Source organism: Mustelus asterias, chromosome 14, assembly GCF_964213995.1.
Source record: "Mustelus asterias chromosome 14, sMusAst1.hap1.1, whole genome shotgun sequence".
Classification (NCBI taxonomy): Eukaryota; Metazoa; Chordata; class Chondrichthyes; order Carcharhiniformes; family Triakidae; genus Mustelus; species Mustelus asterias.
Genome location: NC_135814.1, coordinates 70,805,719 through 70,829,337, shown reverse-complemented (window position 1 = coordinate 70,829,337; position 23,619 = coordinate 70,805,719). Strand labels below are relative to the sequence as shown.

Genomic DNA, 23,619 nt, shown 5'->3' with positions numbered 1-23,619 from the left:
AAATGGAAACATACAGCAATATTCCCCCTCCACTGGGCCTTCCAAATGCAAGGAATTAAGGACCATTATATAAAAACTAAGGTAGAACCACTCAATTTTTTTTTACATAAACTACCACTTACAATCACTTCATTTGGCTGGCTGCACTAACACTTCTTGAAGGGAAATATTCAGGGGGATAGTTAGCACACATTTCATAAGCATCTGAAAAATTGCTGTAGTTTGCACTCCCTGCTATAAAACACATGCTGTGTTTCATCATAGTCTTCTATACACCCGCTCCCATCCTTTGCATCTTATCACATCCACACTGACAGCGAGAACTAGAACTCTCACAAAGCATTCCAAACCTAGTTCTTCAGCATCCAGAAATGGCCACAGTATGGTGTAACGATAGCACTTAAAACCAAAACCATCCATAATTTGTACTTGTGCTTTTGTCAACATCCAGCAAAAGTGCTTTGGCGATATTACAAAATGTAGAAAGCCAGCCTAATAGATTCAATTAGCTACATTGACCAGAAGTCCAAGCTGTGATCGCCACATCACAGATTTCAGGTACAGCAATAACAGGCGCATTACAAGAAATCTTAGCAGCTTTGGATTATGAAGGGTCACAATACCTTACTCCCAAGTCTGGCAGCCCTGGTATAAGTCAGCAGTGTGTAGGATATGCAGAACAGCCACTTGAGGGTGGTGGTGGAAGCCGTGGCATCAAACCCGGAGCAGAAATTTAAAATAACATGCACAAATCTAAACCCCTTCTCTTAAGCATTGCAATTCAGTATTTATAAATAAATTTACTTTAAAGGGACTTCCTGACTAAACCTACATTGTAAAGCAAAACTGATTTTATTTTAAAAAATCAAGCTGGTACAAATCAGCCAGTATTTAAAACCTTGCCTATTTCTTTGTTAAATGGTATTAGAATTCCCATTTCTCATCACTACAGAAATTCAGAAAGTCCATTTGCTGTAATGCATTATTGTAACAGATTGAATGTTTAAGCCAACTTTAAATGTTTGCTTTTCCATCATGCCAATTTCCCCAATCACCCACTAGCTTTAACATGTCCCACACCTTCCGCAGAAAATAATTTCCACCATCCTTGCTGCAGACTCTCAGCTGTTCCAAATTTAGCATTGGTGGATATGGATTTTATAAGTCGGTCTGAAAAGGCTGTTACCAGTCTCTCTGCAGAATTGAAGTGAAGTGAAGGATTTTTATTAACCTAGTACAGATTGACAAAGTAAATTGACACCCTGGAGGTTTGTTGCATACCTTTGTGCAAATAGATAGAATGAACAAACCTGAACTTGCATAATACCTTTTACATATTCAGGACAGCCAATGAAGCACTTTCAAGCTGTAATCAGTGTTGTAACGTAGGCAAATGTGGTAGCTAATTCAAGTCCCAGACAAAATGAAATATGCTGGTTGAGAGATAAATGTTGGATAGGGCACTAGAATAACTGCTCTGCTCTTCAAATGGTGCAATAGGAACTTTGACATTCACCCAAGGGAACAGTCCTGGCCTCAATTTATCAGAGCTGTAACACTGACAGTGCAGCATTCAGGATAGTGCAGTGAAAGTGTAATTTTGTATTCAAATATCTAGAGTAGGATTTGGACCACTGCTTAAAAATGGGCAGAATATGAAAACAGTATTGAGCCAGGCAGCTTAGTCTGGAAACAAAAACATAAATTATTTCTATAGCTAAGCATGCTATAATGTCTAAGCATAGTAAATGTCTCATCACGGATGTCTGTGCATACACATTAAAACTTGTGCATAAACAAACATGTTAAATCTGATCTATAAATGAAGAGTTATACATTCAGACAGTAACAAACATTTGTGGCAATAAATACTAAAAGCCTTGCTGTCATTTCAGATCCAACATTGAGGCTGTATATTTAATTACTGCAGTATATTGCTCCATGTTATAGCTGATGCCCAAAAAAGAAACATTTAAGTTTCAAAATACCGTTTCCCCTTGTGCTTTGAACTCGAACATTCCCTCTCCTCCTCCTCCCAAGCAGCATTTCCTCTGAACCATCCTGTCCTCAACATATTGAAGAGAGATTTATGATTGATAAAGATAACAGATGCCAACTGTTATTCCTCAATTTATTGCAGCAGGCCACTCAAAGAAGCATGATTGGACAGGATAGTCCAACCAAACTCCATCCTGTATTCCTCCAGCAAGAGTCTTTGTTCAGCAGCCAGGAGCAGGAAGCTTGTATTTCATTCCCTCCCCTCTTAAACCTGGGAAACAAACCAGTTACAAATTCTTTAAGGATAATTTCTAGTAAGCAATAGCTTTCTCCACCCCCATCATGGCAAATTCCTGCAATGCCATTATTGAAGAAACAATCCTTGTAAATTTATTAAAGGCCATATGAGTAAGATTCAACTTATAAACTCCTGATGACAGTCAGGTGACATAATACCTTTCACTACATGCTATCAGTAATTTAATGTGATTTTATTGACATTTTAACCTAAAATTAATTTTTGTCCCACTGCTCTCAAACACAATCACCTCTACTTTCACAACTCATTTTCAGACCATAAAGTAGTAAGTTTTGTGCAGCTTGAACACTGCAAGACACCTCAACTGTTGAGGCAATGTTTTACATTTCAAAACCCCACCTTAATGAAGAGGGTAAAACAAAACAATACATACAAACTCAGTTATGTAAAAATCAAAGTGCATCAAGTGGGTTCAAGTAGGGTGTAGAGTTGAACAAGGTTGGTATAAACATATGGCACACATCATCTTTTGAATGCTCTACGTGGGTCTCTTCCATTGCTAACAGTGGCGACAGCTGTAGATCCTTGAGCTAGGTTCATCTGTTGCTGACTGATTGGTCCCCGTCCATTGCTTCTTCCACCACCTACAAAGTTAGGGTTCTGCTGCTGATGGTTATTGCTTGACGGGGGAAGTCCCCCTTGCAATGGCCCACTTTGTGAGCCATTTCCTAAACAAAAATGATTAACAAAATCCTTGACATTAATGCTTTATACATAATGAAAATACTGTACAGTTTAAACTACGCAATTCAACATTAAAAGAACCCAACGACAAGATAGCAGGGCACTTGAAAAATCACAATTTATCAAGACAGTCAACAATTTCATGAAAGGAAAATGCATTTGACAAATCCTAGTTATTGAGATTGTAACTAGCTGGATAAAAGGCAACCAGTGAATGAAGTATATTTGAATATTCAAAAGGAATTCAATAAAGTGCTGGACATGAATTATTCCACAAGATTGGTGGCAAATACATTTGCAGAGACAGAGGACTGGTTAGTAACAGAACACAGTAGAAATAGGTCATTCTTGAGATGACAGGATATAACTAGTGGGATGCTGCGAGGATCAGTCCTGGGGCCTCAACTATTTACAATCTATACCATGACTTTGATGAGGGGAGTGAGTGCAATATATCCAAGTTTTCTGACAATACAAAGCTGGGAGAAAGATACAGACTGCAAAGGAATGTAGATCAGTTCAGTGATGGGCATGAAAGTGGCAGACAGTATATAACGTTGCAAAATGAGAGATTATCTATTTTTGCAGGCAGAATGGAAAAGTAGAACCTTTTGAGAGAATGTTAAATGTTAGAACTCAAGAAGAGGGAATCAGAGGTTCATAGATCAAAGTTAATATGAAGGTACAAGCAATTAGCAAGTCAAATGGTGTGTTGTAAGGCAGGGGTTGGTGGTGGCGTTGGAATGCAGTATAGCGAAAGCAAGTTTTGTTGCAATTATATTAGAGCTTCAATGAGATCACACGGAGTAACATGTGCAGGTTTGGTCTCTGTGCAAAAGGAAGAATATATATGCCCTGAAGAAGAATGCGACCAAGGTTCACTAGATTTAAATGCCTGAATGTAAGGGGTGTCTGATGAGCAGAGATCAAGTACAATGGACCTACCCTCCCTGGAGTATCGGAGGAGTGGTGATTACATGGAAACGGATAAAAGCGAGGGGATCCAACTGGGGAGATGCTGAAAAGCTGTTCCTAGTGGCTGGGAGAGTCTGGAACCAAGCATCTTAGTTTCAGGGTAAGGAAGAGATCAGGCATTCAGGACTGAGACGAGGGAGATATTCATTCATTCAAAGGGTTGCAAATCTTCAGAATTTTCTAACCCAAAGTACTCTGGATGTTCAGCTGCTGAGTATGTTCAACATTGAGCTGGAGAAGATTTTGGGGCACTCAGATTATGGGGAAAGTTGCTGTGGAAGTGCAGCCACAAACTTACTAAATTGCAGAGCAGGCTCCACAGGCCATGGTGTCTACTTGTCCTTCTATTTCTTATGCTATTAAATATGTTCTACTTAGATTGGTCACATTGAGTAATTCTTCTTGAAATCACATTTTCACAAATCAAACAGTTTAATGCATTATGAAGAGGACTTGGGCAACATCAAGAAAGCGCTCACTTGTTATCAAAAGCTTGTTATATTCAACCTGACGCCAAATGTTGCACAGAACAAATTAAATTATACCGTTTAATTAGGCAGGTGAACAAATACTCAATCTCACCAGCTTCACATTAAGCAAAATGATGCAGAGTGATCCAGGATAGTTGGGTGTAAGAATTCTTCACATCAAGGGCAATAAAATGAATGATGGGAGACACCGGCGAGATTTTCCGGCCTCGCTCACCCCGAAACCGGAAAATCCCGCACAAGGTCAACTACCTTTCCATGGTCTGTCCGTTGCCCGCTCTGATTCCCATGGCAGGCGGAACGGTAAAATTCACCACACTGTCTTTTGTACTTCTACAAAATTGATTTGATATTTCATCCAAGTTTTTCAGAGAAAGAAAGGCTTGATTTCATATACATGTTATTTATATAATGACTGCAGGTTGTCTTTTACAGTCAATGGAGCACTTTTTAAAAAAGCACCATTGTTATAATGCAGCCAATTTCTACACAGCATGCACCCACAGACAACAATGACCAGATTTTTTTTTTGTGATGACCAAGTAGTAAATATTGTTCAGGACACCATGGATAATCCTCCCTACACTGTCAAGATAGTGCCAAGGGATCTTTTACGTTCAACCGAGAAGGCCTCGGTTTAATGTCACACTCAAAAGATGCTCAGCAGCACTTCCTCAATACTGCACCAGGGCGTCAGCCTTGGTTTTTGTGCTCAAGTTCTGGATTGGGATTTGAACCCATAACATTCTGACTCAAGAAGTGAACCTTGGCAGGAGGAAACAGATTATGAGCTTACGTATAGTATTGGCCAGTGCAGAATAATCTTCATGTCCCCTTTTAAATTCAGGCAGATTTAGACTGGTCAAAAAACACAAGCATCACTGTTCTACTTTAATGGCACTGAACAGAAGACAGTCATGGTACACATGAGGACTCCTGATTATAGGACAACCCAGCAGGCTTGTACTCTCTGGCTCGTCATGACAGTAACACAATCTGAAGACTTTAACATTCCTTGCTTTGACAGTTATTTCCTATAGCAGGTCACCTATATGACTCCTTCATAAAGCTTATTAAAAACAAATTGACCAGGACCATACCAGGGGCAGGTTTATCTGAAAGCTCGATAATCAGTAGACGAAACATTAAAGTTTAGCATATAATCAGAACAATGTATTTCTACAGAGTTCTTCAGAGTTGTCACTTTGGTGGGAGCTGAAGACAAATGGTGTGTTTTTTGGTTTCCTTTGACCTTCCAAAGTTACGATAGAAGATTGCCATAAACCTCAAATTATCTATCTATAGCCTTATTTAAAAATTGATGGGCAGTGGGAAGAGAATGACTCCGAATATTTGGGCAAAATTTACCACCCAACCTGCCACATGTTTCACAGTAATGAGAGGCAGCCTGCCAATGGCTGGTGGCAGGATCTTCAGGTCCCGCCATTATCAACGGTGTTTCCTGTTGAACGCCCCGCTCGCTGCTGTGAAACCCACGGCAGGGGTGTACCGTCAGCACGGCCAGAAGATCTTGCTAGCGTCAACAGCTGGAAAGTTCCGGCCTTTATCTCATGGCATCTATTTGGGCGCAGGTGCAGAAATGGCAGCTACCAAATTCTCACCGGCTTTAATGGGCAATTTTATAGAATTATTTCAAAACTTGATGTACAAAATGTATTTGATCTTTCCATACTTCAGGAGAGTGAGCATTTGTGAACAGAATATCCACGGATGCTCCAGCAATGCTCATTTCCAGCCACCCCACTCCCAAGACACTTGATGCAGTGTTTAAATTCATCAGCAAACAGCATGCTTGAGCAAAGAAAGCATCACAACTAAATCTAATCCCTTCGGAATAGAATCAGAATCGAGTCATTGAGCTAGTCACTGGTTCTTTGAAAGAGCTACACAATTTAGTCCTTGCCCCAGAACAATCCATTGAAAAAAAAAATTTCTCATTTCCCCTCTCATTCCTTTATGTCCTCGAGTTAACAACCCAAGAGGAAATAGTTCTCCCGGCTGCTCTTTCAAAATGTCTTTATCCCCTTCGCTTTAGAGAGAGAACAACTGCAGTTTCTCCAGTCTCACTCACACAACGGAGCTCCCTGGGCGTCATCCTGATAAACTTCCCCTGTAACCTCTCGCCGCAGCGAAACCTGCAGCAGGGGTACACCATCAGCAGGACCAGGAGATCCTGCCAGATGACATGATTCAAGGTGTGGTGCCCAGAATTGGACACAATACTCTAGCTGCAACTAACAAGAGATCAAGATGTAGCATAACTTTCTTGCGTTTGTATTTAATGCCCTATTTCCAAGGCCAAGAATCCCATTTTCTTCCTCAACACATCTACTGCACTGCCTTCAATCTGTTTATTTTAAATCAAGAACTTAACCAAGCTAGTTAGACAACTGACCTCCTCACTTAGCCCCATATTCCCACTCTACCCCCATAACCTTGCACATTCCCTAAAGTTCCTTTTGAAACCTTTCAACTACCGTGCCAGTAGCACAGTGGTTAGCACTGCTGCTTCACAGCTCCAGGGACCCAGGTTCGATTCCTGGCTTGGGCTACTGTCTGTGTGGAGTTTGCACATTCTCCTCGTGTCTGCGTGGGTTTCCTCCAGGTGCTCCGGATTCCTCCCACAGTCCAAAGATGTGCGGGTTAGGTTGATTGGCCATGCTAAAATTGCCCCTTAGTGTCCTGAGATGTGTAGGTTAGAGGGATTGGCAGGTAAAATGTACGGGGGTAGGGCCTGGGTGGGATTGTGGTCGGTGCAGACTCGATGGGCCAAATGGCCTCTTTCTGCATTGTTGGGATTCTATGATTCTGACAGACAGCGAGGTCCAGGCCATCATCACCTGCTACATAAAGGAGCTCTTCCCCATATCTGCCCACCCCTCGTATCTTAAATCTGTGTTCCCTCGTCCTTCTGTTATCAGCTAACAGGAACAATTTTTTTTTGCCTAATGATCTAAACCAGCCAATTTTGTACACCGCTATCTAATCTCCCCTCAATCCCCTTTGTGGCAAGAACAACTCCAGCTTCTCCAACCCAACCTCAACTAAAATCTCCCCACCCCACCCCAAAATTATTCTGGGAAATCCCCTCTGCACCTTCGAGAAATCCCACCTCCTTCCTAAAGGTTAGTGCCAGAACTGAGCAAAAAACTCCACTTGTGGCCTAACCAGAGATTTAATAAATATTCAGCAGAGAAGGTTCACCAGGTTGATACCGGAGATGAGGGGGTTAGCTTATGAGGAGAGATCGAGTAGATTGGGCCTTCGGAGTTTAGAAGGCTGAGGGGAGATCTTATAGAGACATATAAGATAATGAAGGGGCTAGACAGGGTAGAGGCAGAGAGATTCTCTCCACTTAGAAAGGAAACAAGAACTAGAGGACACAGCCTCAAAATAAGGGGGGGCCGGTTCAGAACAGCGTTGAGGGGGAACTTCTTCTCTCAGAGGGTAGTGAATCTCTGGAATTCTCTGCCCATTGAAGCAGTGGAGGCTACCTCGTTAAATATGTTTAAGTCACAGGTAGATAGATTTCTGATCAATAAGGGAATTAAGAGTTATGGGGAGCGGGCGGGTAAGCGGAACTAAACCACTATCAGATCAGCCATGATCTATTTGAATGGCGGGGCAGGCTCGAGGAGCTAGATGATCTACTCCTGCTCCTATTTCTTGTTATGTTCTTATGTTCCCTGCTTTTGTACTTAGTGCCTCTATTTTTGACAGCCAAGGTCTCATATGCTTTATTAACTATTCTTAATACATCCTGCCACACTAGGATTTATGCACATTAAATTTCAACTCCCTCAGTCCCTGCCTACTGTTTAAAACTGTGCCATTTAGTCTATATTGCCTATCCCTTCTGCCAAAATGCATCACTTCACATTTCTGTGCTAAATTCCATTTTTTGCCTTGTCTGCTGATTCTGCTAACCAATGTTCTGCTGCAGTCGATAAGTTCATCCAAATTTTGAAATGTTGTTTTCAAAGATCCCAGTCATTTATTTAAGATCAAAAAAGCATTACTTAATGCTTAATTGAGAAATACCATGGTCTACCATCTTCTAGTCTGAAAAACAACTACTCACAAGAACCTGGTAGTTCTTTGTCCTTAATTATTTTATCCAAGTTGACACTGACCCGATTCTACGCGCCTTAACTTTGTTAAACACCTCATGTGCCACTTCGTTAAACACTTGAAAACCCACAGACAACATCTCTTCCTTCCCCTTAAAAATTCAATTAGATATTTGCACAAGACAAAGTTACATCAAAGTATATACTTTTCAATTGCTTAGTTTACCAATTTTAGGATCAAAGATACACATTTTAACAGACAGAAAGCCTTTCTGCAGAACAGGTCTCAAGGTAGAATGAGGGGGAAAATGAATGACTAGAATTTAGAGTGTGAACAGAGAGAGAGAAACAGAAGAACAAACATAGACACTGCAGTGCTCAGTGTGTCAGTTTTATTCAAGAGTGGTCTACATTACCAGCTTACCTGTTTGCATTTGTCCATTTGTAGCCAGCTGACTAGGAGGTGAATTGTTTCTATGTTCACTTTGTGCCTTGATAAAACATTTAAATATTAAATGAAAGAACAATATCACAGAGACAATGAGGAATAAAAGCTCCACAGTAAAAAAAAAGTTGATTATACATTGAATTGAATTAAATTATCCCCCATATTTTTTAAAAGTTAAGAAACAAGGACCGTAATGCCAACACAGCATGCTTTCAACAGTCCTAATGCCACTTACAACTTTGTTTGTTTGGTTCAGCTGGCTGAGGTAGTCTGGATTTGGTTCACTAAAGTTGGGTACTTCTGAATATACCATACAAAACCTAACAGCAAAGTAAAGAAAATATTAAAATGTTACACTGCTCACTGAAATATCAAATTTTTAAAAATAATTTGAAAACATAGCTGTGAAAATAGAGGGTGAAAGCTGGAAATGCAGAGACAGTTATTATACAACTACTCATCCATTGAATTGCAGTTGATATATTGACCAGAAAGGGAATGAAGAAAAAAAAAATTCAAAGTTTAAAGGTTTATTCATTAGTGTCATAAGTAAGCTTACATTAACACTGCAATGAAGTTACTGTGAAAATCTCCTCGTCACACACTTTAGGCCTGTTTGGGTACACCGAGGGAGAATGTAGCATGGCCAATGCATATACCCAGCGTGTCTTTCGGACTGTGGGAGGAAACCGGAGCACCCAGAGGAATCCCACACAGACAGGAGAATGTGCAGACTCCACACAGTGACAAGATGTGGTCAGAGAAGCACTGACAGAAGTAGCACAAATAGTTCAGTCCCTTCACCATGCACAGTCAGAAATAGTAGGGATTATAAAATGACCAGTTGTCACTTCCATGCATCATGTTCTCAGCAACACAGCCAGATATGCATCAGTCACCTCCTGCTCCTCATTTGAGTCATTAACCCATCTCTACTTCCTCCCCAACTCTGAATTTGCTTGGTGACAATGGGACCAAGAACGTTTACCCTCAGATTACAAACAATACAAGTACGACTTGTAGCTATTATATGGAGATGAAAATATTTCCCTTGGTCATAAGTCTTCAGCAGCTTTTAGCTTAAATAGAATTCAATATTTTAAAAAGCAGAACTTTATTTCACTTCCAGAGGCTTCATTATCAATATCCCCACAGCCAAAATAGTGTTCCATTGGGGGGAAAAAACAGCTGAAAAATCCCAACACAATACCAAAAACATCAGCATTCCCACAGAGCAAATCAAATTTCACTATAGCTCCTTTGTATGTTACAGGCAAGGCTATTGCTTCATGTCCCACAGGATTCAAATCTGAATCACAAAATGTCATCCCAACACCAATAAAGAAATTATTGCTATTTGTCTGATGTTGTATTACTAGCCTTGCCTATTGCTCTTACACAAACTATTAGGAGATGCGCTTCTTAAAAAAAAATCAAAAGTCAAGTCAGCACCTTTTAAAACAAAAAAGTCATAAATGAAAAATTAATCAAAACAATGCCACAATTGTTTTGTGCTGACCAGGCAGAATCAGGATACATGTTTATCTCCTGCTGGCAACTGATATAAAATGGCATTTAAAATGCCACATAAAAGGTTACTGCACAACACACAGGCTTATGGTTTTGGGGGTACTATATTAGCATGGATAGGGAATTAGCTAACAGAAAACAGTCAGGATAAATGGATCGTTTTCAGGTTGGCAAACTAACTGGAGTGCCACAGGGATCAGTGCTGGAGCCTCAACCATTTACAATCTATAGTAAATGACCTAGATGAAGCGACTGAGTGCGTTCTAGCCAATTTTGTTGATACAAAGATGGTGGGTAAGCAAGTCATGAGGAAAACTGTAGGTGGAGTGAGTGGGCAAGCATCTGACAGATCTGCCTCAAGGCAGGTTCTTGGAGATTATTCACCAAACCACAGCAAATGCCATGATTTTGGTTTACTAGTGGTGGGCCATGGAGGCACCAAGGGGATTGAACCCTGTGCTGTTGGCATGAATCTCTCAGCACTGTCTATCCAACGAAACTACTCAGCCTTCAAGTGAGCATAATGTCAAAAAATGAGAGATTACTCATTTGGGGCGGCACGGTAGCACAGTGGTTAGCACTGCTGCTTCACAGCTCCAGGGACCTGGGTTCGATTCCCGGCTTGGGTCACTGTCTGTGTGGAGTTTGCACATTCTCCTCGTGTCTGTGTGGGTTTCCTCCGGGTGCTCCGGTTTCCTCCCACAGTCCCAAGATGTGCGGGTTAGGTTGATTGGCCATGCTAAAATTGCCCCTTAGTGTCCTGAGATACGTAGGTTAGAGGGACTAGTGGGTAAATATGTACGGATATGGGGGTAGGGCCTGGGTGGGATTGTGGTTGGTGCAAACTCGATGGGCCAGATGGCCTCCTTCTGCACTGTAGGGTTTCTACTCACTTTGGCAGGAATAGTAGAAAAGCAACAATGGAGTGTCTAGAGAATGCTATAGTGCAGAGGGATCTGGGTGCCCTCATACAAGAAACAAAGTTAGCATGGAGGTTAAGTAATTAGGAAGGCAAATGGAACATTAGGGGGATAGAGTATAATAGGGAAGAGTTGCTACAACCGTGCAGGGCATTGGCGACACCTCTTATGTTCTGCTCAGAATTAAATGTATCAATCATATGACAAAGATTGGTAAACAATAACATGGGTTCTTTATCTGTACATAGTCCTATGTACATAATCTACAAGATTATGAGAGGCATGGACAGAGTGGATAATCAGAAGCTTTTTCCCAGGGTGGAAGAGTCAATTACTAGGGGGCGCAGGTTTAAGGTGCGAGGGGCAAGGTTTAAAGGAGATGTACGAGGCAGATTTTTTACAGAAAGTAGTGAATGTCTGGAACTCATTGCCTGGGGAGGTAGTGGAAGCGGATACGGTAGTGACTTTTAAGGGGCGTCTTGACAAATACATGAATAGGATGGGAATAGAGGGATATGGTCCCCGGAAGGGTAGGTGTTTTTAGTTAAGTTGGGCAGCATGGTTGGTGCAGGCTTAGAGGGCTGAAGGGCCTGTTCCTGTGCTGTAATTTTCTTTGTTCTATCTGCAAATAAAGTTAACTAGCCAGCTGAGTACAGTACATCTGATCTTCACTGCTGGTGCTTGTCAATTGACTACAGTTCATGGGACTGATACAACACATCCCACTGACGTAGTAATGATTGGCAGTAGTTTTAAGATATTCTCCCTTAGAAGTACATATCCTCCATAAGATCACATTTAGATTACCATGTACAGTTTTGGTCTCTTTATTCAATGAGGGATATATTTACATTGAAGGCAGTTCAGAGAAGATTCAGTAGATTGATTCCGGAGGTGAAGGGTCTTTGAGGAAGGGTGAAGGCTATTTTCATTAGAATTTAAGAGGGGTGATCTGATTGAAGCATACACGATTCTGAGGGTATTTGTCAAGGTAAATGCCGAGAGGGTGTTCCCCTTCATGTGGCAATCTAGATTCAGAACAAGGTGTTGCCTATTTGAGAGAGATGAGGAGGAATTTTGTCCAAGTGATTTGGAGTTTTGAGTCTCCGAACATATTCAGGGCTAGGTTACAGATTTTTAAAATGACGGGACAGTTGGTTATAGGGAATCGGCAAGAAAATGGAGCGGAGGCAAAAAGCCAGACCAGAGCAGCAATAATACTGAATGACATGAGCAGGCTTGAAAAGCCACCTTCGCCTGCTCCCATTTCTTATGTATTCATTAATATTTTGATGTATAGAATTATTTTGTCAAACATTAAAGGAAGTTCTTCTGCCAACCAAGTTGATTCTCTATTAGTCGTGTAAACATGGATTGAAAAAAAAATGCAACAACAGGAGGGATGAGGAATAAAATATGCTGAAAGAGTTCTTTAGTTTCCTAAATCTTTCCCATCCCAATTCCCTCTGCTCTCCCGAAGGCACCAATATTATTGGGGTACAATCTCCCAGGTAAATCTATACCTGTTGAAACTCTGCTTATTATACACCCGAGAGCTGACTGCTGAGAACACCACAAGATTGATCTTGTCCTCACCAGTCTATAAGGATGAATTTGAGTGGAGATATTTTCCTTGGATTTCCTCAGGTTGCGTCGTCATACTTACTCTCCTATTTTTTGAAGATCACCACCTCTCCCAGTATAGAGCGTCAGGCAATTTTTCCACATTGAAGCGTAACTGAACAAGGAAAGGTCATGGAGAAAGTCAGTAAATTAAAATTGTAAAAAAAATTCAAATATGTCGTGCAATTGTAAAGGAAAACATTTAGCAGCATCATGCGATAAAAAAGGCTTTGCAGTGAAGCCAATAACCAAAATAAAGCACTTTTCTCCCACGACAATTTGTATGCAGTTATGTAATCAAGTGCATTCTATTACCACCTCCTATCACTGGGTGGCAGGACAATCTAATGGAAAGACTCCAAATTGCCATCAATGCCACTTTGTACAGCACAGGCCTATTCTTGCTTTTTAAAAATAATCTTCTTCAAGATATAGCTTCAAGAACCAGATAGGTGTGGCCAAGTTTATCCAAGAACAGGGATTACCGAACCTTGTGCTTCAAACTCAAACGCCTTTTTTGGGATTGAGCTGTAATTATAGAATAAAAATTGGTGCTACAAGGGCAACAAAGGGGATCGAATGTTACTGTAAGCTTTAGTAGCCTGTAATTTCAATTGTGCAGCCAAATGGCACATTTATCTATGGACAGGAATTTTAAATGAGACACTTCTTAGGAGAGATAACTGCAGCCTCATCTACATTCTCATTAAAATCTTAACATTGCCAGAAGACTTGCTAACAATCTTTTTAAACAGATCACAATCTTATGCAACCAAAGACTCAAAATAGAAGGCACATATTTTGGTTTCATATTCTGCATTCACAAAATCTGTAAATAGGCTTTTAAATGTGTTGATGCTTCCCAATAGCAATGAATACAAACCGATGAATAAAACAGGAGAGATTTTAGAATGCCCACCAAAACTAACTGGAAACTCTACAGAATTGGTGTCAGTCAATAATTTTAATAATTCAAACCAAAATGTTTTGTTGTTGACCAAAGCAAGGGTGGATTGGTTAAGCCAAATGGCTGTTTCTGTATTACATAATCTGATATAAACTGCTTTTAAAAGGGAATACTATTTTTGTCATCCAGTGTCAGAACGATTAGGACAATTTGTTGCCAGTTCTTTTAAAGATGGAATGTCTTATTACAAGCCACTGTGGCAGGTTTAAAAGGACAGGATAAGCATTTTTTTAAAAATAGGCGACGAAACTGGGACAGGTCACGATCTGGAGTGAATAAGTTCTAGTTAAGGAATTACACAGGTCGGAGCACATAGTAGCCTCCTATTCCATAATTTCCATTAGTACTGTTCCACCAGCATTCTCAAGTGGTCATTCCTGAGACATATACTTGAATCCCTACAGTATAGAAAGAGGTCATTTGGCCCATCAAGGCTGCAGACTCTCCGAAACAGCATCTTACCTAGCCACAGCACATTCCCTCCTCCCCTCCCCCCCCCCCACCTCCAAAATCGCCATAACCCCGTGCATTTACCATGGCTAATACACCCAACCTATCTTTAGACTATCCTTTGGAGGAAAGTGGTGCATCCGGAGTAAACCCACAAAGACACAGCGAGAGTGTGCAAATTCCACACAATGACCCAAGGCATGAATTAATTCTGGGTCCCTGGTGCTGCAAGGCAGCAGTGCTAACCATTATGCTGCCCAGTGACTAATTCATTTGTTTGGAGAATTATGGCATGCACCTTAGCTTGAAGTACAGGCCAGATACTCCTTTCGTCTTTAAAACACTAAAGGCATTTGTATAGAAAACAGAAGCAATTTTTGCTCGTTTGGCTCAGCAGTTTCCAGAATTTTGGACCATACACAGCAGTCTTACTGCATGCCAGATATATGGAGCTGGCATCATTGTAAACTCAAATAGTTAAAACGGTTTCACTTGGAGTCTGAAAAAGCCACATCAGTTACAAACTAAATCTACTACAGGTTCATGTTTAACTAAATAATTAAGTCAAAGCATTCTAAACCCCAAAATCAAATATGCACATCCACTTTTAGTTTTATTGCATATATATATTACCTGATACTTCATTATGTTAAACCGAAAGTTCATTTTAGCAAAACTAGGCTACAAACCCTCCAAATGTTGACAGATGTACCTCCACCCTCATAGCGAGGTGACAACTAAAACACCTACGAATCAGTGTTAATCACAGTACTGAACAAAGAAGAATCCTCGTTTACTTCTGAAGAACTTTGAAAACGTACAACCGCAACACAAACAAAGGCATTGTGTTAAAATTCCCTTCTTCCCAGCAGTAAAATAAAATGTGACTTCCATTAAAAACTGGTGTAGCAAATTGAGATCTGGCCATTAAAAGTTAAACAAAAAACTTAGTTTAACTCTAAACCAAAAAGATTTATCAGCCATTTGAATCGTGTGGTTTCCTTTTGGGCTAGAAAAATTGCTTAATATCAAAAAGACTAATGTGTCAAACTGAAGGGCAGCGAGATAGGAAATAATGTGACTCGTTAACACTGAGACGTGTGTAAACCACACAGACTCACCAAGTGACGCCAGGAAGAATCATTTCCTGCTTCTCCCACACATCTTGCCTCACGCTAAGAGATTTGGCCTTCCCCTTTCAGACTAAAAAGGGTGAAAGCAGATTAGTACAGGAGAACAAACCTTAAATGCGGACACAGAGCCCAGTGGTGTGGAATCTGCCAGACATGTATTGCACTGTGACACTGGCACTAAAACAAAAAAAAACTGATCATATGCAGCAGATTTCAAGCTGCTGTACTTTCTTCATGATCCAAGGTAAACCTCCAATGATAGAGGACAAATATGTAGATCCTACAAGCAAAAACATACTGGCTTATTACCAGGATAAATCAATGATAGAGGGGAAAATGCCCCAAGAGACAAAAGCCCCAGGCTAATTGGGTGGGGTGGGGAGAGAACTAGCCAGCAATGCTGCTCGAATGGTGACCTCTGCAGCAAGGCACATCACAAAGGATACTTCTGCCTCTAGACAAAGAGCTTTTTCATCATTTTTGCAAAAAATGGATGACTGTATTAAACGTTCCCTATATGCACAGGGCTTGGATTATCATTGCAGTGATAGCTGGTGCTTTCACATTTATGCAAACAGCTGAAGTCTGTAAACTCATCTGTGAATATTTTGTATTAGAAAGACAAAGCAGCTGGTTGAGAAATATTATTCCCATGCTGAAGTTACAAACAAGTCAGAACAAGATCCTGACAAGTGTTGTCTGACAACCATTCAACACTAAAGTCAGAACAAATTTATTATGGAAAGCTCCAGTTCTGGGAGTAAAGCAGACAGTACAAGTCAACTTTAGAAAATATTTTGTTTGTTGCATTAATTTGGCAGAATATCCAAATTTTTTAAACAGGCGGTTGTGGTTTGATCATCTATAACCACGCCTTCATCTAAAATTTACCTCAGAATACGACAATTTGTATTCCAGCATGTATCCATTCAAGATAGATTTCAGGTGTTCCAATTTGCTTAACTTTTATCACTGAATTTGTCAGTACCCTGTGCCACAGAAGTCCCTGTACCTTACATTACAGAGCAGCTTCTTCCACTCAATGTGTACAGTTTCAGTATCGTTTCACAACGGGTTTGTGAACATGTTTCAGGAACGGATGATGCACGCATTTGGCGTACTGTCCTTTCACATCTGGATCCGGAGTTTAATTGAGCTGATTTATTCACAACTTCTCCTTCATGTGACATGTGTTTACAGTCTCAACAGCTGCTAGATTGAAAAGGCAGGATGAAAATTGCATGGCTTCCATCTTACCAAGAGAAAGCTCTTGGTCACTCAAGATACGATACGACAAGTTGTGGCCTAAATCTTACTGTAAAAATAATACTAACTTCATAATATTAATGTAGAAATTGGCCAGAGTTCATAGAATACCTACAGTGTAGAAGAAGCCATTCGGCCCACCAAGTCTACACCGACTCTCTGACAGAGCAACTTACCCAGGCCCTCTCCCCTAACTTATCACCGTCACCCCACACATTTCCCATGGCAACCCATCTAACCTATACATCTTGGGACATTAAGAGGCAATTTAGCATGGCCAATCCACCTAACTCGCACATCTTTGGACTGTGGGAGGACATCAGAGCACCTGCACCTGGAGGAAACCAACGCAGATATGGGGAGAACATGCAAACTCTACACAGAGTCGCCCAAGGCCGAAATTGAACCTGGGGTCACTGGAGCTGTGAGGCAGCAGTGCTGCCTCTCAAAACATTACACTGGATTTCTTGATTACTAGCCCAGTGACGATATCATTGCGCAATTGCCTCCCCAAAACTTTGGCGACAGGGTGATTCAAACCCACACCTTCATAGGGAGTGAAACCTCAATCCACTGCCTTAGACCATGACCGCACAACCAGATATCAGGCAGAATTGCAAATAGCCATAAATTGTTAGTTCCACTGCTCGAGTTGTATAAACAGCATCACATCCTCAGATGTGCTGGATTGGCATTTCAACACAAAATTAAATATGGCAGAAAGTTAGAGGTGGTATTTAACAACATATATACATATCCCTTTTAATTATGTAGCAAGTTCAGCCAATCCCTCAGCTCAGAAAACAAGATATTTGAAACGTTTGCGTCTCATTTCTCCATATGGCATTTTTTTCAATTAAAAAAATTAATTTCTTACTTTCCCTTTGTCTCGCAATCTAACCTTTTGTTCCTTCTCTATTTCTCGTTGTGGACCAGATTTAATTCACCTTGTATCGGTCACTTCTATTTTCTCTATCATTATCACTCATTAGTTAAGGAGATACACCTTTGGTGCCATCATTCATTGAGATCCTAGGTGCCCCTTGCCCTCACCCTACTGTTGTCAGCTCCAACAACTTGGAGCTGACCCATATCGACTCCCCACCCCAGCAAGATTTGGGTCCTCGAAACCAAGGTTAGTGGTGGGAGAAAAAGTTGCAGAGTAAGTAAACATGAAAGTTTCAGAGTGTATAACATCAAGAGCAGCATAGGAGACAAGGGTTGGGCTTAGTATTATGCCAGAGGCGATAATGAAATAAAAGTAGTCATTATTTAAGATGTAGTTCCTACACTGGGATATGTAGGAATGGAACCACAGTAAGAAGTCTCACAACACCAGGTTAAAGTCCAACAGGTTTATTTGGGAGCAAAAACCACTAGCTTTCGGAGCGCTGCTCCAAATGGAATGGAACCAGGCAGACCACGCAAGAGTCACGGAACGGAGTCATGGAGAAACTGCATGTAACATATCAAATATTGAAGGGTCCGGCACAGCCAAGAGATTGAGAGGATAGCGTGCTACCAGAGGCACAGAAAGAGCTAGGTGATGTGTAACAAAAGACTCAAGGAAAAGGAGATTTAAAAATGCTAGCAGATTTATCATCACATCCTCAAAAACACCCTTGACCCCCCCCGCCCCCCCTGTTCTTGCAAACTACCATCCCACCTCCAACTTCCCCTTTTTAATCAAAGTTCTGAGTGTCCTCCCAAATCCATTCTGTTTTTTGTGCCATCCCCCAATCAGGTTTCAGCCCAATCACAATACAGTAACAGCCCTTAAAGTCACAATTGGCATCCTGTGTGAACATGGCAAAGGTAACTTTCCCTTCACCTGACATGGTTGACCACACAGGGAAAAGGCGGGAGATTCGAGTTGAGAAACTTATCAGCCATGATTGAATGGCAAAGTAGACTCAAAGGGCTGATTGGCTTAATTCTGGTCTTACCATCCTCCTCCAATACCTCTCCAACCCACTGTCCAGTTCAATTCTTATCCAATCATAGCCAGAGAGAATGACTTGGAATGGTCTCTTCCTGTGCCCACAGCATTACCTCTGGTACCCCCCATAACTTCACAAGGCCACCTCCCATTACTTATCTACATATTGCTCCATGACAATATCAGCCAGAAGCATTACATTCATTCTCACATATATGCAGACAACACCCAGCTCTGCCTCATTACCACCACTGTTGCTACATTACAAGACTACGTATCTGGCATCCGGTACTATGAGCTTGTTACCTCCGTACTCAACTATTCCAATACATTCCTAGCTGATCTCCCTCATTCTACCTCCTGTAAACTTGAGATCATCCAAAACTCTGCTACCAGCGTCTTAACTCACACCAAACCCAGTTGCCCCATCACCAGTTTTTGCTGATGTACATTACAGCTACCAAATAGATTTAAAACATCTCATCTGGTCTTCAAATCCTTAAATAGGCTCATCCCTCCCAATCTCTAATCTCCGAGTCCTACAAGCCTCCAAGATATTTGCGCTTCTCTAATTCTGGCCTCTCGTACATCCCCAATTTTAATCACGCCACCATCAGTGGATGCATCTTCCGCTGCCTAAGCCCCAAGCGCTGGAATTCCCTCCCTATATCCCTCGGCCTTAAATTTTCTCCAATAAAGTCTTTGATCATCTGACTCAATATCCCCTTTTGTTTTATAACGCTCCCATGAACCTTGGAAAGTTTAAGAGGCTTTGTAAATAAAAGTTATTGTAGCAGTTGGAAGGGCAGAAACCAAAAGGTGAGCAACCGTCATGAAATGGCATTTAGCCACAGTTCAGCTCCCAAAATAACCGTCATTCAGCTGAAAGTTGTATGACTGAACCTAGTCAGAGATGACTGATCACAGCCACTGGCAGTAGAAGAATAAATCACTCAGTACCCATGTTAGGGCACATTAAGTAGCTTATAACCCATGACTGAACAGTCCACCAGAAGGGGAAACATCTGCTTATTCTGTGATGCCTCATTAGTCAAATAGTTTGCCACTGTTAAAGACAGACTTCACTGTCCAACAGCTGGACAAAACAGATTCTGGAAAGATCATTTGGCATTGTTCAGTTGTAAGCCATTAGCAGCCTAACCTAACTGGATCAAATTGCCATTGGAAATCCCTATTCAGGTTGTACAAGTCAATGCCACATGGTCAAATTCTGAACAATTCAAACCTATTTCATGCTTTCTTCAAGGGGATCCATTCTAGTCCAATATCTGAAAAGGGACTCTCCATTCTTGAAGGAGTCATCTCATTCTTAGGCCATATTACTCAACCAGCAACATGCCATACCACCCTCACCCCACTGGGTGCCGATGAACCTGCAACATCTTTATTACAGTAAGAGTTTTAACAACACCAGGTTAAAGTCCAACAGGTTTATTTGGTAGCAAATGCCATTAGCTTTCGGAGCGCTGCCCCTTCGTCAGATGGAGTGGATATCTGCTCTCAAACAGGGCATACAGAGACACAAAATCAAGTTACAGAATACTGATTAGAATGCAAATCTCTACAGCCAACCAGGTCTTAAAGATACAGACAATGTGAGTGGAGGGAGCATTAAACACAGGTTAAAGAGATGTGTATTGTCTCCAGACAGGACAGCCAGTGAGATTCTGCAAGTCCAGGAGGCAAGCTGTGGGCGTTACTGATAGTGTGACATAAACTCAAGATCCCGGTTTAGGCCATCCTCACCTGTGCGGAACTTGGCTATCAGTTTCTGCTCAGCGACTCTGCGCTGTCGTGTGTCGTGAAGGCCGCCTTGGAGAACGCTTACCCGAAGATCAGAGGCTGAATGCCCGTGACCCAACAGGAAGAGAACAGTCTTGCCTGGCGATTGTCGAGCGGCGTTCATTCATCCGTTGTCGTAGCATCTGCATGGTTTCCCCAACGTACCATGCCTCGGGACATCCTTTCCTGCAGCGTATCAGGTAGACAACGTTGGCCGAGTTGCAAGAGTAGGTACCGTGTACCTGGTAGATGGTGTTCTCATGTAAGATGATGGCATCCGTGTCGATGATCCAGCACGTCTTGCAGAGGTTGCTGTGGCAGAGTTGTGTGGTGTCGTGGTCACTGTTCTCCTGAAGGCTGGGTAGTTTGCTGCGGACAATGGTCTGTTTGGGGTTGTGCGGTTGTTGAAGGCAAGAAGTGGGGGTGTGGGGATGGCCTTGGCGAGATGTTCGTCTTCATCAATGACATGTTGAAGGCTCCGGAGGAGATGCCGTAGCTTCTCCGCTCCGGGGAAGTACTGGACGGCGAAGGGTACTCTGTCCACTGTGTCCCGTGTCTTCCGAGGTCGGTGCGGTTTTTCACTGTGGCGCGTCGGAACTGTCGATCGATGAGTCGAGCGCCATATCCTGTTCTTACGAGGGCGTCTTTCAGCATCTGTAGGTGTCTGTTGGGTTCCGCCTCATCTGAGCAGATCGTATGTTTACAGAGGGCTTGTCAGTAGGGGATGGCTTTTAAAATGTGTTTAGGGTGGAAGCTGGAGAAGTAGAGCATCATGAGGTTATCCGTGGGCATGGTACATTGGGGAAACCATGGAGACGCTACGACAACGGATGAATGAACACCGCTCGACAATCACCAGGCAAGACTGTTCTCTTCCTGTGGGGGAGCACTTCAGCAGTCATGGGCATTCAGCCTCTGATCTTCGGGTAAGCGTTCTCCAAGGCGGCCTTCTCAACACACGACAGCGCAGAGTCGCTGAGCAGAAACTGATAGCCAAGTTCCGCACACGTGAGGACGGCCTAAACTGGGATCTTGGGTTTATGTCACACTATCAGTAACCCCCACAGCTTGCCTCCTGGACTTGCAGAATCTCACTGGCTGTCCTGTCTGGAGACAATACACATCTCTTTAACCTGTGCCTAATGCTCCCTCCACTCACATTGTCTGTATCTTTAAGACCTGGTTGGCTGCAGAGATTTGCATTCTAATCAGTATTCTGTAACTGGATTTTGTGTTTCTGTATGTCCTGTTTGAGAGCAGATATCCACTCCATCCGACGAAGAGACAGCGCTCCAAAAGCTAATGGCATTTGCTACCAAATAAGCCTGTTGGACTTTAACCTGGTGTTGTTAAAACTCTTAGTGTTTACCGTAGTCCAACACCAGCATCTCCACATCATGACATCTTTATTACACCAGGCTGGATCTATCATTGATCACGTAGCCGTTCTAAAACAATCCTTTCCCAAATTACCATTGCAACTCAACTTCCCTGCTTGTTTTCAACCTTTTTAAAAAAATACTTCATACACACATTGAACCACACTGGCAAGCTGTGATATTCAGTCACATGCTTTGCCTGTAGTCACTTGGCCACATTCGACGTACCCTCTCGTCAAGCGAATGATATCCCCGGGCTGTATTAGACCTCCAACCTCATCCCACACTGAAATTGTGATGCTGCCAGTTTTATCGGCTACTTTGCACGACCTCACTTCATGTCCATCTTTAGTTTTGGTAACTCGACCTGCACAGAGAGCGAATAAAAACCTATAATTAGTTCCAGTAGCGTACATTCATTAACCTGTCTAGAAGCGGGTGCACTCAACTGCACTAGAAGTAAAACTCTCAGATAAAAGAAAATTGAAGGTGTCGCGCGTTTGACAGGAAGCTGACCCGTACCTCGCTAGCACTTTTTTAAAAAGGGGTTTTAAACTGGCTCGGTTCACTTCCCACCGATTTTTTTAAAAATCCATGATCATACTTCCAAAGGGTGGGGCTCTTTTTTTAGTAAACTTACTTAGAGACCTTGCCATCAGTTAAACGATTATATGGTAACTTATTTCTGTTGTTTCAGGGCTGCAGCCCCTACCTAACTTACCTATTTCCAGAACAATAAAGATGACATTTAAATTTTTCATTCCTGGCTTAATGTCTTTTACAAATGCGTATGTGTCGTTGTTCATGCTCATGGTGATTGGGAAAATGTGCGTTCACACAGCACAACACAAAGCATCACTCGGGGAGGGGAGAGAGCCTCGCTGGCTGGAGTCCCGGGCTCGGTGTGTGGGGAAGGTGGCTGCTGCTGCTGCCCCGCTTCTCTCACACACACAAAAATACAACTTCCGCAAGATTATAAGTCCCTTTGGTGACACTTCTAGTTTATGCTTCCTTCTGACTCACAAAAAACCCCGTGGCTTCCGAAAAATCAAGTCAGAGATTTGTATTTAAAACAAAAACTAAACCTCCAGCTCCTTCCTTTCCCTGATAACTCCCACGCTATTTTTTTGTGTTGCAGCGATGAAGCGAACTCTCGCTCACACACAACAGGGATATATTATATAAATATATATATACACACTCTTTTAAACTCGTCTGTGAAATGGCAGCAACTGATTTTTAATTAACTGATTACAGTCATGATTAAGCCCAACGATTAGAATATATGAGCCGGGAAGCTGTTTGACTGCGCCCTGCTCCTACTGGAGGCTGCCTTTTTTTTTCCTCGTCCCCACTGCCCAGCTTCACTCTAACTACCTCTACCGCTCACACAAAAGCCCACACTACGCAAACATGCGCTCCCAGCGCCTTTTATAGAGCCATGGGCGTATTTACGGCGGTCGTGAAACGTCCCTCGTCGCTACGTGACACACCGCCCCTCGGAAAAGGAGGGGTGGAATGAGGGCGACCTTTTTATGAAATGTTGAATATTTAGTGCTGATATCCGCCCCATTGGCCCCGTGTTTCTCTCTGTTATTCTCACTCT

General features: G+C 42.0%; 1 protein-coding gene across 1 annotated transcript; it reads right to left on the bottom strand.

Moving 5' to 3' along the window:
* Window positions 1-1,885: 1,885 nt before the first annotated feature.
* On the bottom strand, window positions 1,886-23,418 carry nabp1a (nucleic acid binding protein 1a). The gene is made up of 6 exons (XM_078229229.1): window positions 22,735-23,418; window positions 22,242-22,380; window positions 13,120-13,191; window positions 9,239-9,323; window positions 8,980-9,046; window positions 1,886-2,985 (listed from the first exon to the last, which is right to left on the bottom strand). Exons 1-6 carry the CDS (start codon window positions 22,823-22,825, stop codon window positions 2,780-2,782), a joined length of 660 nt encoding a protein of 219 aa, XP_078085355.1. The 5' UTR covers window positions 22,826-23,418; the 3' UTR covers window positions 1,886-2,779.
* Between the last annotated feature and the right edge of the window lie 201 nt (window positions 23,419-23,619).